The sequence below is a fragment of the Coturnix japonica genome, chromosome 5, assembly GCF_054131305.1.
Source record: "Coturnix japonica strain WE chromosome 5, WE-NBRP24, whole genome shotgun sequence".
NCBI classification, from domain to species: Eukaryota; Metazoa; Chordata; class Aves; order Galliformes; family Phasianidae; genus Coturnix; species Coturnix japonica.
The window spans coordinates 3,527,283-3,545,539 of NC_140667.1; the positions used below are offsets into that span (position 1 = coordinate 3,527,283).

The following is an 18,257-nucleotide window of genomic DNA, read 5'->3' on the forward strand; positions in this document are numbered from 1 at the left end:
ATAGTGTTGCACTGTGTCTCCATGAGACAGGAATAATAGGCTGCTTAGAAATCAGAAGAGTTGCTTGTAAAGAAAGCATCATTGCGACCTGCTGTGGAATGAGTCTCCGAGATCAATATTAGGGTGAACGTGTCCAATATGTTCAGAAGCTGAGTTACATTATGCAGAAAACAGCACAAGAGGGCATTTATATCATGAATAGCTCTTTATTAGCTGATGTATGTTTCACTTTGTCATTTTCAGAACTGCTCCAGTGCTGCAGTCTGAAAACCTTGGATCTGTGTTTTCATTGGCAAACTGATAGGGAGGGAAGCCAAAATATTTGTTACAGCCAAAATAAATTCAATAGCCAAGATAAACTATTTGAGCCCTATGATCCCGATGCTTTCTCTGAAACACACTGGGTCATGGGAAGTTTCATTTGGCCTATTTCAATAAATCTGCTCAGGCAGAGCTCTGGCATACATTATTAGTATTGATTTCATAGGTTAGTAAGAGTACCTTTTCCAAACAGGCAGAAAATACCTGTTAAAACTAAGGTGGTCTTTCCCGATGGTGGATCAAAGGTAAGAAGCAATCTTCTTTTGGAAGCTAATACATCAACAGAGCAGCAAAACACCCAGCCTGGGATTGATGCATAGTGGTGTTCCTGGCATCTGGTCCTGCTGGTCTGGGTTTGCAGCCTGTTCAGAAGGGGACACTAGGGGGCACAGAGCTGCTGCCCCTACACACCTCAGAGTTACACACTCCTTCCAGGGGAGGAGACCTCTTACATTTTGCTCCTCTCGACATTGCAGAACAGCAGCCCAACTAATGAGGACCTCATTTCCAGAGTAGTTCCGGTGTCAGTCAGGGTAAAACTGTCAACAAAACAGCATTTAATCCTTTATCCTATAAAAAATATCTCAGATAATGTGGTCTCATAGCACTTCTCTTGCTTTTTCGGGTTTGTCATAGGTAGGTATCATCCATTGTAGGCCCGTAATTCACAACCTGAGAGATCGTCTGGAATGGAGCATGTTATCCAGCACATCATTAAAAAGCCATCAGCAAGCCTCGGACAATTTAGTAGCACAGTTGGGAAGCAAAAGGCAATAATGTTTATAGTAGCAGGAGTGAGAATAACCAGCAGTAGTCACATAGTCTCTTTTCTTTTCCCTCCTCGCTGCTGTGCAGTAGCTGTACAATGCATGGGACACACTGAGCCATAAATAATATTTGTCTGTAGGACCGACCCACTATTTGTGGTGTATGGTGTTGGCTGTTTCCTCTTGTACACTGTCCAGCCAGAGCTCATGGGGTGTTTGGACAGCACTCTTGGGCTCAGGGTTTGGGTTTTTGGGAGGTCCCAGACAGGGCCAGGAATTGGATGCGATAGTCCTTGTGGTCCCTTCCAGCTCGGGACATTCTGTGACTAAATCCAGTCCAGCTGTGGGTCTAACCAGCAGAGGGAGATGTGCTCATGGGGCTGGGATGGAGCAGAAAGCACTGGGAGGCCCTGGGGAGCCCTCTCTGCATCCCCCAGCATTCTGGGCATGGCAAGCAGCAGCACATTTTCCTTTGGCCACAAGTAGTTCCTTTCCCTAACAGAATTAAAGAGAGTGGTGGGGAATGGATCACTTATTCTGTCACTCATTTCTATGGCTTTCATTTAAGTAGATCCCGAGAAGGATTTAAGCTTTTAAATCAAATCTGTCATATGCAAAACCTCATTCAGCTGCCGCCAGATTCTGGTGTAACTTCAGTGTGCTCCATGCTGACATCTGTCCTAATGTCTTCCCATGAATTTTCTCAGTTCTTGCTATCTTCTTAAAGATATTTTAATCACCTGGATGCCTTGAAAGTCTGCTTTGGAGACTGTTAATAATTAATAATGGCATTAGAAGTTCCTCATGGCCATAACAAGAGTTTTCCTTCAAGATGCAGTGTCCCATTCATTTCTGAAGGGCCATTCAACTCCAGGTTAGAGGAGGAACAAATAAAGCTTCACCTTGTGCTTTGTTCTCACGCAGTGCCCATATAGAAGGGGGAGAAACGGAGACAACAAAGAGGAGCATAAAATACAGTAAATAGAATGTTTATGTTATACTTAATGCAATGTAAAATACTTGTATGAATATAATCTTAGTCTGCAAATTCAGATCATGGTGGGCATTTAGTGGTGAGTGACCAGTAAAGAACAATGAATTGAAGGGCCTGAGGGAGGGGAGAAATGACTTAAGTATTGATTCTTTAAGGAAAGAATGCCTGTCCCATGGCAATCTATTTGCAGAATTGGAAAGTTCATATTCATATGTTAAAGAGTGAAATGAATATATATGAAGTGGTACAAGTTGTCAGACCATGGAAGTGAGTGTGCTGTGGGCCATCTATATATACCTGGGCAAGCATAGAGTGTGGGCAGAAAACAGCTGACTAAGACTGCTAGATTGTACTGATCCCTTGTGTAATATGTTCTTGTTCCCTGTAAGTACCTTTCAGGAGAGGCAAATAAATCACTTTGGCATTGGAAATAACCTAACAGTATTGCTCTTGGAAGGACTTAGAACAGCGTTCACGATTTCAGAGGCACAGAAAGGATGTATTTGGCTAAAGCAAAGTGAAGTTTAAAGGTCCAGATTGTCCAGGGGACTCCAAAGCAAATTATTTTATACTTGTAATAGAGGGCAGGAAGCCATTTTCTTGAAGAAAAAAGTGTCACCTAGAAAGTGTGATGTAAGCTCCATTTGTGCTTGAAGCGCATAATACTGCTCTTGTTTAACCTGAGTCTTTTCTTCGTGAAAGAAAGAGGTACGGTTACATTTATTTCCTTGCAGATGAGGAGTAAAACTATGGAGATGAGTAGTATTTATTTCTGAAAGACTAGAAAGTCCTTGTAGCCAGTGCCATTGCTGTCTCATTCACTGTTCAATCATGGAATTTGAGTATATTCTACTCTAGAAATGACAGTCGATGTATTTCATAGATGTGAATGTATTCACTCTAGAAATGACAGTCAATGTAGTCAATGTACCGCCCTGTGTTCTTTGACCTCTGTGTTTCATTCAGTACTTCAAGCGTTATTCCTTCTGAAATCTTATTGAAATGAAGCATTCCCGGGTGGAGAACATTGCGTGGTAATAAAAATAAGATATAAAGCTTTCAATCCGTGATTACACAAACCTGTTTCAAAACACAGAAATGTGTACATCTTATATTGTCCTGACGTGTAAGAAACTCGTTGGTACAGAAGGTAAACAGCATTGCCTGTCTGTGCTCTTTTAAGGCGCCTTAGTTTGTGAAACCTCGTGATCTAAATGGCAAAGTTGTTGAATATTTCTGTTATTTTCCAGTTTGATGCCACTAGTTATTCTCAGCTGAGCTTCGCAGGGTGGGAAATCTGTTGATATTAGTGGTTTTCTATTGATTTCAGCATGGCTAACTCCTAAGAGCAACGTGTTTCATTGAACTGATTCTGGGTAATAACCACGGACAACGATCCATTGCAGTCTTTTATCAAAGGGCTGGTCATGTCAGGGGAAGGTGAAGCCTGACAATAAAGCTGAGAGCTGCTCTTTGCACTGTGTGTGCAGTGGGTGCTCATGCAGGAGCAGGTTTCATGTGCAGGCAAGTATCTGCAATAAACCAATTAACATGTGTACATTGGCTGGTTTTGCAAAACTCTGTTTATGTCTTTGTATAACAACGTGGTCTTAAGCTCCGCTTTTCTTTCCCATTTATTTTAGTAGGTCAAGGGGAAAAAAAAGAAAACAAAACAGTTTTTCCACGATAAAATATTTATCAACTATGTCGAACAAATGTTAGAATGCAAAGACCTGAGGCAAATTCCGCACCCGCTGCAGCGGAGCTGCTCCCCTCTCTTTTTACAGTCGTTGTTTGTGAGCTCAGAGAACCTTGTCCTGGCAGATTTGCTGAATGGAGAATAGTCTGGGGTCTGGCTTTACCAGCTTAGCAACCTCTTTGTTAAACTCCCCAGAGGGATTCCTACCTTGTTCCAAGGGCAGGCCCCATAGAGATTTATAAATCTAACTCAAATGCTAAACAGCAGACTGTGTCAGCTTTGTCGACTTGTTACCGTCCCAGTTTTCTGAATACAGTAATTGAATCTGACTTTGGTAAACTGCATCTGTTGCAACAACATCTGTGAGGAAAGGAGTGGGAAAAAATGCAGAAGCACAACTTGTGCAAACTGCTTTTCCACTCTCCCCCTCCCCAGCAGAGGTTACTGAAGTTAGCAGTGTATTTCCTTTCTTGCTGTGAATGAAGCCGTCTTGCTGTAGAGAAAAGGGTTATGTTCCCATTTAAGAAAGAGGAAGATGTCCTGCGTATCAGAATATCATTTTGTGAGCTGCTCTTTTCACTCCCAAGAAAGTAAGAAATGTGTCATCTTAACAATTGGTGAAGTATCATATCCATACACTCCATAATACCTATAATAATAATAAGAATGGCACTTTTAAAAGGCAAATATCTCTAAGTCATAATTACAGACAGAAAACAATGCAGTCTGCAAGATGGAGTAGAGAAGGATGAGAGAGGAGCAAAAGGTTTCCAGTCCCATCAAGAATAAACTTCTCCTTGCTTTGTGTTTTGAGAAGTATTCTCAATTCAGGAGGATGGAAAACGCATTCTGCATTTAAAAACACATTGAAGGTTAACAGAGTGCATTAATCTAAATATTTGATGGGTTTACTACAAGTGATGTTTTGTTGTTTCATAGGTATATGACTGATGGTGGCTTGGGACTCTACACTCGAAGGCTGAACCGGCTGCCTGATGGCATGGCTGCAGTGCGGGAGACGATGCAGCGCAACACGTCCCTGGGACTGGGAGATGCTGACAGGTAAGTTCTGAACCAGTGAAGGCTGGGATGTAATTGTGTGTTTAGTTCAAGCTGTATCTACTGCCTACCCAAACTTAAAATAGCTTTGGGAATTCATGTATTCAGTGAATACATGGCTATGGCTTTTGCAGAGTATGTTAGGTTATGCGTTCATGGAAGGCTCAGGATGAATTACCAACTTTGTCTTCTCATTTTTTTGCTTGAATTCTCATCTGTGTTTCTGTATGCGTGATGTAACACAAGAAAATGTGACAATTTTAATAGCTTTTGAAAGAAAAAAGGCCTAATTCTGTTTATATTTCTAATGATTCTTTTAAGTCCAGTGACTCGGTGTGAAAGGTCAAGGCCAAAGATCAAGAGTTAGGATGGAGGTTAAAAATCCATAATTAATGGTACTGTGATCCATAAAGAAAGCAGGTAGATGGACAGTAATGAGTCCTGTATTCTGTTAGAGTTGAGATAAATGGGTTAACTGCCTCTGTTTTTGATGTATGCAGTAAGCCATAATACCAGGGACACATGATGACGGGGAAGCTTGCCTTGCTTTCAAGGAAAGCCACACTGTTTCTGTTATGGCTTTCAATAAAAGAACAAAAACTCAGAGAATCTCAGCTCAGTTTCGATTATGAAGTCAACATGCGCTTGTCAGTTGCAAAGTGTGCATAAATTTCTCAGAAGCTTGTATCTGTTTCTGAAATTTACAATCTAAAACCCATATTCAGCCAAGAGCGCTGAATGCTAAAATACCTGCAGGTGAAGGCATTGCCACTTAGTGCTGTAACTGAAGACAAAATACCATCCTTTGCTGCTGTGGTTTTGCCACATTAACCGAAGCTGTGTGTTTATAATACAGGATTAGTGTAATGTAAACTGTATTATTGTTTAAGTAATAGTGATCCTTCTGAAGAGGCAGTCATTCCTACCCTGCACTTGCAGCACTTTTTCTTGGTATATAAACTGTTCTCACGTTTTATTTAATCATCTCCTTTCCTGATGCCACCACACAAGGACCAATTACATACGTTCTACAAGAGGTGTTATTTGTGTTTAAACATCTTCCACTTAAATGGGATTGTGATACTCTGAAACACAATCTCTAGTTAATGTCAGCTATCTCCGCATTGAGAATAATTCATTCCATTCTTACAGTGGATGGGGGTTTACACGCAGTGAGGGCTGTGTATGATGGGCAGGTTAGCTGCAATAGGAGATCACAGAGGAATTACCCTTGTGCAAGATTTGGTGATGTTCGTATGTGTTGCTTTGACTTAGTCTTTCCATTTTGGAACATAGGCTTATTATCTAACGTAGAAGATCAGCATTTCCTGACAGTAGGCTCAGTAAGTTTAAAAATAGCTCCCTTTTGGTTGCTGGGTGATTGTAATGTACAATTAAACAACAGAAAAAGAATATCTTGGTTTCATCTGCAGTTTTACAGGGTGAAAACTAGCCTAAGGAAAAGGGATTTAATCAAACCGGCATGGTAGTGAATTGCTTTCTTGATTGTGTGAAGAGGGAAGCAGGAGTTTGGAATGGCTTTACCGGTGCCCCTAAGAAACATGAAGATAAAATGGAGCTTGTTCAAAGCAGTTGTTGATTGACTGCATGGGAGAATGGGTGTGAAAGCCTACGAACCTTTAAGGTTAATCATTAAAAAGTTATCAGAGGAATTTTTGCAGGTTGCCTGTTTGTTTAGTTTCTTATGTTATTAATTGTAGAAGTCTAGTGGTGAAGCTCTTGCTAGTTGGCTCTGGTAATGTAAAGCACAGAACTTAGAAGGTATATTTTCCCCCGAAGCAGGGAAATCTAAATGAGGCAATTTAATTTAACGCTTGATTGCAAGGTTAATGGAATCATTGCACAACACAGCTGAGCTTATTTATTCACTTTGAGACAATTTGTGTTTGCGTGGAACAAAGGCTTTTTTAATGAAAAAAGACATTAAGGATGCCTTTTTATTTAGCTTGTGATTTTTTTTTTGAGGCTGTAAGGTTATCCACCTATGGTTTTGTCTCATATGTCTATGGATGTGGTGTGTGCCATCTGGCAGCTGGAGTTTGCTTCGTGTTGCCAGGCACGATCCGAGATTTAATTCTGTCTTGAAGTTCATATATGCAACTTGCATTTATGAATGCACACAGATAAGAGGGAAGAAATTGGACACTTAGTCTTGAGTAAATCTTTTTATAATTACTTACTTAAATAACTTCTTAATTAGATAAGGTAATTGAGACCTGTGCTGACTTATCACCTTTTGGTTCATAGGTCAGGAGGCTCTATTAATGGATTTGAGCTTGTCAAGAGTAACTTCAGTGCTGTAATTAAGGAAAAATCAGTATATTTTTTTAAAGTTTCAGTGATGGAGTCTAAATAACAACTTCCAAGTGTGATTTGCATGGATTGTTTCACTTCTGCAGCTTAATTTGAGGCTCTGTGAATTTGAACCTTTGCATAGGAGGATAAGGGGGACAAAAAGGTCTTCCCAGCTTGTCCTTTTGAAAGCCCCTTCTCATTGTAAGGAGATATCACATTACATAGTCTTTGTACTTTGAACAGCTCCAGCATGTGTGCACTGTAGGTAAAACACAGGTCAGCTGTTGCACGTGGTTGGGATTGAACTGCTCTTCAAGAGTTTTTTTATCCCATGATGAGAATAATACAGCGTTTTCACACTGAAGGTTCTGCAGTTCAAACGAGACCAAAATCAGTTTAAGTGCCAGCTGAACTTGTAGCTCCTGGTGCTCAGCAGCATTTCCTGTTTACGGCAAGATTCTTGGATAATCCAGGTGAGAATCGAGAAGGTGAATGGGAAGGAAAAACTGAAAGCGAAACAGTAACAGAGCAGATAGCCAGAGGGCATCCCAGGCAGTGCACAGATACTCCCTTCACGCCGTGAATAGAAATGTTACTGAATGCAGCATTTTTCACATGTTATCATTTATAGCAGTTTCTACAAAAGGTAAGACCTGTGGCTTTCCTAATACCTAACGAATAATACTTTGTAGTGATTTTATTTGTCTAAAAACAGGTTATGGATATTTATGTGTCTCTTGACTCAGGAAATAGCCATTGCTTTACGTTTGCATGGAGTAAAAATTCTAGACCTCAGTATGTTTAAATTCACTGTTAGTTAATACTTGGAATCCTATTAAAATTATACTGTTGTTTAAAAGAGGGGGTTAGTGCTCAGAGCAGGAAGGAGGTAGCTGGACTACCTTGGCAGCTGGGATTGCACTTCAGAAGGGTTGAAAAACAAGCTTAGTCTACGATTCCTGGCTTTGCAGAAGAGGGCTTAAGTCCTCTGTTCAGTGAATATAAGTTAGCAGTATTAGCCCTTCACTGCCCATCTCACCTTTTGTTTAGCTTTGCTGCTGCATGATGTATAAGAGGAAAAACAGAATGTGTGTCTGGAGCTACTCAGACTGGAAAGCCTTTGTCCTAGAATGTTAAAACACGAGTGGGTTATATTTTAAACTTCAGACAAACATAATTCTGGTAAAAATATGTAGAAAAATGTATTCTTGCACTGTAATGGCAGTGGAATTCCCATCATCTTCCCCCACAGCGTCTCCTGATCCTACAATCCTCCCTTAGGATTGTTGACATAAGTGTTTGTGGAGCTCCACAGGAAATAGCCTTTACAGGGAGCTTCATCTGATGGTTCATATGAAGAGATTCGTGGAGGGGGAATCTCCTTTCTGTCAATAGAGAGGGTTTTTGTATCCCCTCTACAGAGAGGCCAGGAGATCTCAGCCAGCAAATATGCTGCCCAGCCATTACTACTGCACCAGGAAGATTTTACAGTTCCTTCACCTCAAGAAAGCCCTGATAACTGTATTTGCATACAGTTTGTATGACATATAGGATTTATAAACTCTGCTTTTCCCATTTTTTCTTGGTAGGACAGCAGAATCCCCTAATTTGAAGATCTTATATACTAAATCAGCATAGTTTTCAGGAAAACAATTTTAAAAATCTGCAACCTTTTTCTTTGTTTGTTTTTACATTAAAAGAGATCAAAAAATAAGTGCCCAACAACTCATTATTCATTGCTTACCGTATTTGTGCTGTGAGACACTGCAGTTTGTGAATACATGTCCCAGGTTTAGTTGCTTAATAGCAAAGTCAGTGGTGAGATACATAGATAACAGATCTTCTCTGCATGACCACCTGTTTAGATTTTAACTGTAAGTTAGGAAAACTAGCACTGCTTCTAAACATTCAAGCTATACCTTGGGACCTATATATACCTATCTCTCTGTCTTGGTAAAGTCTCACGTTTATCTTGAGAACGACCCAAAGAAACAGGGATATTCACATTGCAAAGATTCTTTGAAGTTTATGGCTATGGGACCTACAGACTAGGATAGCAATCTATTAGGTGCATAAACATTTCTTGTGGTTTAAAATGGAAGCAGGAAGGATCATTGCTAAGTACAGGTTTGAGGACAGTTGCTCTAAGTTTACCCAAATTTATAAGTAGTTCAGAGTAAGTTGTAGAGGCAAATACCTGTGAAGCAGAGGACAGTTTATCAAGGAAAGGCATGATACAAGGTTTACACGATGTACAGTAGAGATATACGGATGATTTATAACTTGTGTAACATGGAGGGGTTGGCTGGGGAGAGAGAGCAAACTATAACTGACTGTAAAGTCTGTTTCATTATTGAATCTCTGGTTTTTAATATCCACTAGAGTCATTATTTGGATACTCTGGTTAATTCTTTGAAGATAGTTTGTGGAACTCCCTTGAAGATGAAAAGGAGGAGGGCAGAGATGGAGTGGCTTTGTGAGAATTGCCCTCCCTTGGGCAATGAGGTTCTTTTCAGCTTTGTGGCTTGCATGTGAATGCACTCAGTGGGCAAAGTAATACTTTTAGAAATCACCCACAGACTTTGTGGAGTACATCTGGTTGGATGAAGTATATTGCTGTATGGGAAGGACAAATTCAGGATGGTCTGATTTTTCTTGTTAAATGATGATCTGCAGTGAGCCAGTTTTCTACTATGAGTTGAGGCTGCCGAAGTGTTTTGAGTGAGGAGGGGGTGAGTGATGTATTATTGATATATATTATGCATGTATGGGATATATATCAATATACGATATAAACTGGGGGTGGGATGGGATTGGTTGACTATTTAACTGATTTATAAAAGTTTTTTTGCTTATACATAAATGCTAAATGCATGTAGGTAAAATCTTTTGATGTTGCATTTCTTCTTCTAATTTCTTTTCCTCATGTCATGCCCCCTGCTTTAGTTACTGTGATTCTGATTCCTCATTCCTTTAGGAGGTATTTCCTTCTCTGCTCTGGCAGCTAATTAAAATGCTTATGTCAGAAACTGAAGTTCACTGCAAAGCTAATGGAGAGATGCAGGTACATCAAGGTGGAAGCGCAAAGGAAACTACACCACTGAAATTAGATTTCTTCCTATGGTGACTTTTCCTTCCATCCGCACCCACTCTTAAGTGTATAACTACCAAGTTGATTTAAGCGCTGATTTAGAGCCTCTACTGAACCCCTCGGTATTGCTGTTTCCACTGTGGGAGATTAACGCTGTCTTTCTGTTGTATAAAGTGGCTTTTAAAACACTTCAGGCATGTGGGAAATTAAGCTTGTATTCCAAGGGTAAACAAGATTGTAGATACAAAGACTGTTTTGAACTGTATCAGGGTCTTTGTGCTTTGCATGACAAACCAAAGAATGTGAAATGCTTGCTGACATAGCACAGACTTTGTTATTTGGTTTTCCATGTCGAATGGCAAGAGTGTCAACACAGTATCACAACTGACCTACACCAGTAATCTCTGAGTTTGGGATTTGGAGATTGAATAGATAAAAACTAGTAGCAGACAGCTGTCAGACTCTGAAAGAGGAATCCCAAGTATTAGACTGGTGTGGAAACACATTAAGACCTCTGGAATCATCCTCTGGAACAAGAGTGAGAAGCTTGCAATAAATTCCTTCCCAGGAAGCCCTCTCCATTTCCAGGTGTCCTGAAGGATCATTGCTTATACAGGGAAATAAGGCATCCAGTTTGACTAGCTAGCTAAAACGTAAAGTCGAATGTATATCCCATGCATATTCATATCTGCAGCATAGCAGGAATAGCTGTAAAGTATCCATAGCTTTGAGATCAAAATGCTGCATATTTCATAAGTGGGTATCTCCTTCAGCTGGCCTGTATGGCAGGTGAAGGAATGTGGGGATACCTTTAGGGTTACTGATGTCTCAGTAAGTTCCTTGGTGGCTGGCAAACCGTTCTGTATTGCAGGACAGTACCCTTCTTATCTTTGAGTCCTACTCTGCTCTTCTCCATTCATCAGCTTCCTCATGCTTTAGGGATCGTCCAGGAGTAAGATAAGGTGACTTTCTGACCTTTTTACGACAGCTAATAGGATTCACAGTGAAGCTGAGGATCTACAGAACAAGTAATCACTTTGCTCCTGCTTCCTCTGAGCTGAGACCTGACATCCTGAGGCTAAGGCAGCACAATGTTAATGCAGCTACATGAGGTTTAAAGGCTCCGTGTTATTCTATAAACAGGCATTAAGTCTTTCATGTGACTGTCCCGTGTTGCTTAGGTATATACAGTTAAATATAGATTTGGCCAGCATAAATAAAGGCACGCTCTATTCTAGAAACACTTTGAGCTACATTGCACGGTATTATAAGAATGTATGTCATCAGTTATTATTATTATTATTGTTATTGCTATTATCACTAAAAATAAAACATATAAGTTTATCAGCACCAGTTGCTGCAATTTGACACTAATTAATCAGATGCAAGTGCCACTGGAACAAAGCAGAGTTAGCACGTGGAGCCTCAATCTGTACGACATTGCTAGAGGCTGTGTTTATGTATGTCCAGATATATTTGGTCAATAAGTAGCCAGAGGATCAGCGCTAAACATGAGGAGCCTGATTACTGCCAGAGCAAAGTCCAAGGGCTGAGCTCAGCTCTTCTTAACTACATCTGTACTTTTTGGTTACCTAACTGACAAAGGCTCAGCTCAGCAGCTGTACTGCAGAGTTGCCGTGTGCTGCCATCAGCCCCAAGTAACGTTTTTATCTTTCTAATCTAATTTTAGCTTTTAATCTTCTCTGATTATGTTGTTAGCTGAAGTTCATTTTCATATATATCAACTAATTCATTCGTTTTGGTTTGGGGGAAGCGAGCGAACCACCTTGAGTGTTCAAAAAGGTTTTATTCCCACTTTCATGTTCACTGTCGAGATTGATTTATTCCTGTTATGAAAGTTGCAGCTAGGAATATTCTTCATAACGTGACTTAATGCCTCAAACATCTCTTTGAGACTACTGATGTAATTTGATGCTATCTCATACATAGTTTTGTTTCGTTAGCATTTTAATGCGACGGTTTCATTTTTATTTTCACAGATGACTGTAGGAAAATGAGAGGCTGATTTAAAAGTATTGTTTGCTTTAAAAATTTCAGGTAAAACTGAAAATGAGGAGTTTTTTTTATTATTATTATTTTTCCCCCTAGTAAATTGCAGAGGGAGTTGTTACAGAGTAGTTGTGCGCTGGTAGAGGTTCTAAAGCAAAAAGTCACAGTGGGGTTTTGCTGTGTCTGACTTTAGCGAGAGTCTCAGTTTCGGTCTCTTATATTTGAGTCATTTCTCCAACAGTATTTAATTATCTCTGTCTCTACTGCCAAATTATTTCCTGGAAATGAAATCGTTTCCGCACAAGATACTGAAAGGTGTTAATTGGACTCTTGGCTATTGCAGAGCTATCAGATCACAGAGGTGGGATGGAAAGAATTAAGGTTGAAGTCCTTGAACTCCCGCTTCCCCCCTGGATGATTTAACTACAAAAATTAGCAGAGGCTCCAAGGGAATCACCTCACTTTTTTTTTTATAAACCAGTGGAATATTTGATGATATTTCATCAAAAAGACCCAGTCTTTAAAACAATGATGCAGTTCAGCTGCTGAGTTAAAGAAAGCAAAATGCTACTCAGAAGCGGACTGAGACCAGAGTCCATCCTCAGGTTGGCATGGAGCTTGGAAAGCTTCAGGCCAAGCATCTCATTTTTGGCAAACAGATACAAAATTGAAATCATCCCCCACCCCAATAATTATTTCATCACTGTAACACAGCCATCTCTGAAGCAGAGGGTGTAGCTTCAGAGAGAACAAACACGCTGCACAAAGCCCAGGAGGGCTGGGGCTCGTGAAACAATTCCTGAGCAAGGAATGGTTTTGCAATTTTTGCTCTTGCAGAAATGCAATGAAAGGTTATACAGCCTTGCACAGATCCTGAAGCCTCAGGACTTTTGCAGGCCAGGGAGCTGAGCGAGGAAACAGCATCAGTGATGATGGTGGGGGGGATACAGCACGGTAAGAGAGGCGCCACTGAGCTTTGAACTCAATCAGATGCTTGAGGGCAATTAAACACACAAGATTTCCTGCTTTAAACAAAGACGCAGAAGGGAGTCTCCCTGTTTTCTGTGCTGTTAATCATCAAGGGGAGAGAAAAATGAGTGAAGGAAGGAAAAAAGAGAGATGGTGCTGCTTAAAGGAAAGATGTTAGACCCCAGCAGGATGCCTGCTTGAGTTGCATCTCAAGAAATAATAAGCACTTGTTATGCTAATAGTCACTATTTGCAATAACATGATTTGCATACAGATTATATGCATGTTAATTATGTTGTGCGCATGGCCAGTAATGTATGTGTTGGGTTTTTTTCCTTTGCATTTTCATTTGCAAAATGAGGCATCACTTTAATGAATATTGCAAGATTATAGAATGCTAGTAGATAATGCAGTAAATAACGGCATACTGAGCTGGATGCCCATAGAAGATAACCACACATCAGAAACATGTGTTGGAGGAGCCCAGGATCAGTGTCACCTCTGGCACTGACATCTGTCGTGGCACCTGATTATAATGAAAACAAATGAAACAGAAGAGTGTGTGCATGTCTGATAATGCAGTGTTGCATGATGGCAATTAACCTAGTGTTGGATAATTACTCGGTGCATACTTGTGTGCAACCCATGCTGATTTACACAGGTCTGAATCAGGAACATCACTGTGCCTGTGGTTGGTGGCTTTATGCTGCTTTTGTGCCAGCTGTGGGAGGGCAGGTGACACCTGGTGCTGTGAAGAGGCAGAGGAACATGGGCAGACAGTACCCACATGGATGCAAAGTTTTCCAGACCAAACTTAGCATTTACAAAAGGTTTGAACACATTGGAATCACAGCCATAGCATTTCTGACTCATTAGGAGGCTGGACATCAGTGAACTTTATTTGAGGTATGGCTCCAGATATGCTTTCTTTTCTTCCCCCAAGATCATCCAACCCAACCGCCCACCTACTACCATGCTTCATAATACAGTGTAGCTATGCCTTCTGTACCTGTAGTTAAACTGCTGTTCCTGGTGGTACATTGACAGCACAGAGCCATGTGTTCAACTTATTGCTTACAAAGAAGTAAAGAAACCAACACACAGTATCATGGGAAAATAGAAGAGTGGACATCTGACATTCCAGACTAAATATTTAACGTATTTCATAAGGCATCTAGTAGAAATATTTACCTGTTAAGAAATGGTAAGAATATAATTTACAAGTTCTTATCAGATTAATTTTTCGGGTATCAGATAGCAGTATTGGGTATCAGATAATCTCTTCCCTATAAAGCACAGATGTTTGGAATTAGTAGCTCAGTTTCAAAAGAAAATAGCTGTTAAGTGCAATAGCTCACCACATCAATATTCGGTTGTTATTGCCATTGGTGTTCTCACATCCCATGGCAGCTCATTCTGCATGCCTTATAGTTATCATAGTATCTATTGCAGTGAAAAAGATTTGCTCATCGGGAGAGAAACTAAATGATTTTAATCATTTTGTGGACACGCCGCTTGCTTAAGTTCACTCAGTGTAGCCAGCACGTACTGGGAATGAGGGTTACTTTGAGGCTTATGTTGGTTGCAAGGAGAAGGGAGCTTTCTGTATAAGTGAAAGGTTTTGAACAAGGTTTCATGCTCCCAGCATTACTCCAAACACATTGTCCTTCTGTTCAGAGCAGCCCTGTGGGCTGAGATTTCCTTCAGTCACGCTCCCCAAACACGGACGTGCTGACTACCTGAACCACACAGCAGTACTCTAATCTGTAGGACCATTAGTATCCTCCAGTAAAAGCTATTGGTTTATCAGCGCTTAAGAAAGGTCAGAAGTTCGTGTGAGCAAGTCCTGACTGCAGCATGCTTATGAGACAGCAAAGGACAGGTTTTCATGCTGCTTATTAAGAATTTCTTTGTCTGAATGAGCAAAAATATGGAATCTTGAGGAGCTGTCTGCGTTATTCATAGAATGCTTAGCTAGGAAGGTCTTTCAGTTACAAGTATGCACCACTTAGGGATGCTGTCTTTGGGTCACTGGTTTCAGTTACCTTTTGTTTTATAAAGATGGTTGGAAGACCAACTCAATGGTTTTCTTGACTGTAAGACTCAATGGTCTTCAAGACCATAAGAAAACAATGGCAGGGATGAGGAATATCTGCAGATCAATATTACATTGGCAGCCTCTTGTGAGTTTGGAAATGGCAAGTTAGTCTATTTGACAGGCAGCAGCAGTATTAAGAACAAGACAAAAGCAATTCACCTGGAAAACAGTGTTTAAGACAGAGATTTTAAAAGATAATCTGAGCAAAAGGCAAGTCTTCTGGCTCACCTGTGGTCTTTGAAACATCTTCATGTTGTGTGGGTAAAGCAGGTCCCTTTGTTTTATTAGCAAAATGCAGATGGACTAGCAAAGCAAAGTTAATTCTTGTTGAAGCTGCGAGTTTGCATCTTTGTTCTTTGCCTATTACTCTGTTGAAGTGTTTATGTGGATCCAGTGCTTATACACTCAGTAATACAGAGGACTAGCAAACACTAAAAATCAAGCTGTAATGATACCAGCTTGATGTAATAGTTCTACTTTAATTAAGATAAATGACTTACTTTCCTAGTGGGATATATTAGCCCTTTAACAGCCACAGCAGCAATAAACAACTGTAAATACTGAAATATATCTAATTGGGAGACCAAAGCAATTAGGCTGGACCAACTGTGTTGATCGTAACTTAGTTGGATTTGACTAAGATGCAGGTGGCTGACAGCAGTGCTATTACAGTGGATGCCCTCAGATGGGTAATGTTTGCTGCTGATTAATGTTTTAGTATTTTTTAATCTTAAGTCATTAATGCTATTCCAAATTTGGCTGTTCTGTCTGTGAAATCTTTTCGAGGCTTAAATCCCTGTTCTTATGGTCTTTTTTTGCATGGACTTGACTTCACATTCAACTGGGACTTTAAAAATGTCATTTCCTATACACTGAACGTGTATGTATTTGACTTTCTTCTGCACAGTACTACCAATGGAAGGACTCTCCCCATGGGAGAATGTGAAGATGGGTATTTCATAGCATGCATCCTACATTGGGCTGCAGATGTTATGCCTCTTTCATTCAGCAGAATGAAAGGAATTGAGAAATTGACGTTTTATAAGCTTCAAACTTATATACATATATGTATGTATTTATATATTTCAGCTGATGAAAATAAAAGCATAAAGGAAGTTAAGATATTGCAGGAAAACCTGATTTTCAGACATTTTAGTGTTCTCTTAGGGAGAGCTGGAAATGAAACAAGGTTCATGTTGCTTTAGCCTAGAACACAAACCTGTAATCATGGTTTTGGGGCCTTTTAAAATAAAAATAAAATCACAGATTTCTTTGATAGGTTTTTTTTTGTTGCTATTTTTTTTTCCTCTTCTCTGCATACAGTTTTAGCTCTGTTGAAGCTACACAAGTGGTTCTTCCTCATGTTAGTGGGAATAGTATGCAAGGGGAGAAAAGGGACAGGCAATTGGGGGTGCAATGATTTTATTACAATGAGTATTAGGACACTTTGCAGTCTTTTCTAAGCAGCTGTTCTTTAGATAAATTAATACCTGGGGTCTCTTTACTTCTCTCGAACTTTAACTACCATAAAAGAAGTTAATGTAAAGCTGTTCACAGCTTATCTCACCCAATTGCTATGCAGAAGTTCTAACACAAATGCTTTTATAAACTGCAGCCGTAATGCACTAATCTTCTGAACTTCCTGACCCATAAAATGATGATTATTACACTACATGTAAAATTCATCTGTAAATATTCCTCTGTATTTAGTGTTATAGGTATTACGTTGCAAAATCCCTCCTCCTTTGCAATGGAAAGGCTGCCAGGGAAAGGCAGACAATGGGGCTGTAGGTTAATGTAAAGAGAGCAACACTGTACCTTAATCTTGTGATTTAGTTTTTATTTGTAGCTGTTGATTTAAAAGATAGGATGTTCTGATTCAAAAGATGGGATGTTCTGATTCTTTTTTTTGCTCTAGCTGCTGTTTCAGATTTCATCATATTTAGGGTTAGAACATTTCTTGCTGCCTTTACCCACTAGTGCTAATTTTCTATACAACTCTGTAAGCAGATAATGAAGAAACACCATGTTTGGGGGAGATTTTAGGTGAAGACAGGAGGGATGTTGAAGGTTAGAAGAAAGCCTTTCTATTCCAGCTGTGACTCTTTTAAGCACCTGTGATATCTAAGAGTTATTTCTAGTAACTGCCCCGTGATTATAGTAATGAATGAGGAGCAGTTCATGGTATTTGTTAGAAAGGATACGTTGAGTGCAGTTAAACTCAGCAGAGGTGAGTCTGAGTAACTTTACCCTCTCTTTTATTGTGGATAATAAATACTTTTGTTTTAAAAAAGCTATGAGGCTCTTGTCTGATATTCTACAAAGCTGTTGACATCATTGGCTTTGCATGTAGGCACGTAGGCACTGTGTAGGGGCTGGGATGACTGCACTGCAAGATACAGATACCAAAAAGCAGAAGGGTCATGTTTCTATCTTTCATTCACCACTATACTAACTTAATATAGATAGTAGTCCAGCTGCAAAAAGATACTAAATGAACGGCCTTTTTCATTTTAAAACACAAACATTTGTGTTAAACGATGCTCTTCTGAAGCCACTTTTATTGTTAGTATTGTTCCAAATTGCAAGTTGTCACATCCACCAGCCTCCAAATTACCAGTTGTCTTTGTTGCTATAGTAACATCATGGCCACTAAAATATAGACTCCGGAATAGAAAAACAAGCTCAGACTGCAACACGCTTATTTAAAGGTTTTGGCAGAAGAATTTCTGCGCAAAGTCATTATTTTATAAACTTTGAATACTTACATTTTAACTCTTTAAACCAGAAGTACAGCATTAAGCTATAACATGTCTATATCTAAGATAAAAACGTATATCTAAGATTAAAATGTCTATATCTATGATAAAACATGCCTCATATCTAAGATAAGATGCCCAGGCTGGACCCAGTTAATAAGTATATTGGTGCAG

General features: G+C 39.8%; 1 protein-coding gene across 16 annotated transcripts in view; it reads left to right on the forward strand.

The window, feature by feature from the left end:
* Positions 1-18,257, forward strand: part of NAV2 (neuron navigator 2) — a 181,309-nt gene that overhangs the window by 117,025 nt on the left and 46,027 nt on the right. For 15 of the 16 annotated variants that reach the window (XM_085548133.1, XM_085548132.1, XM_085548131.1 and 12 more), the window contains one exon: positions 4,721-4,843. In XM_085548133.1, the coding sequence (XP_085404259.1) occupies positions 4,721-4,843 (123 nt within the window). Of the gene's footprint in view, positions 1-4,720; positions 4,844-7,475; positions 7,630-18,257 lie in introns of those variants that run through there. The other variant, XM_085548142.1, reaches the window with a different exon arrangement.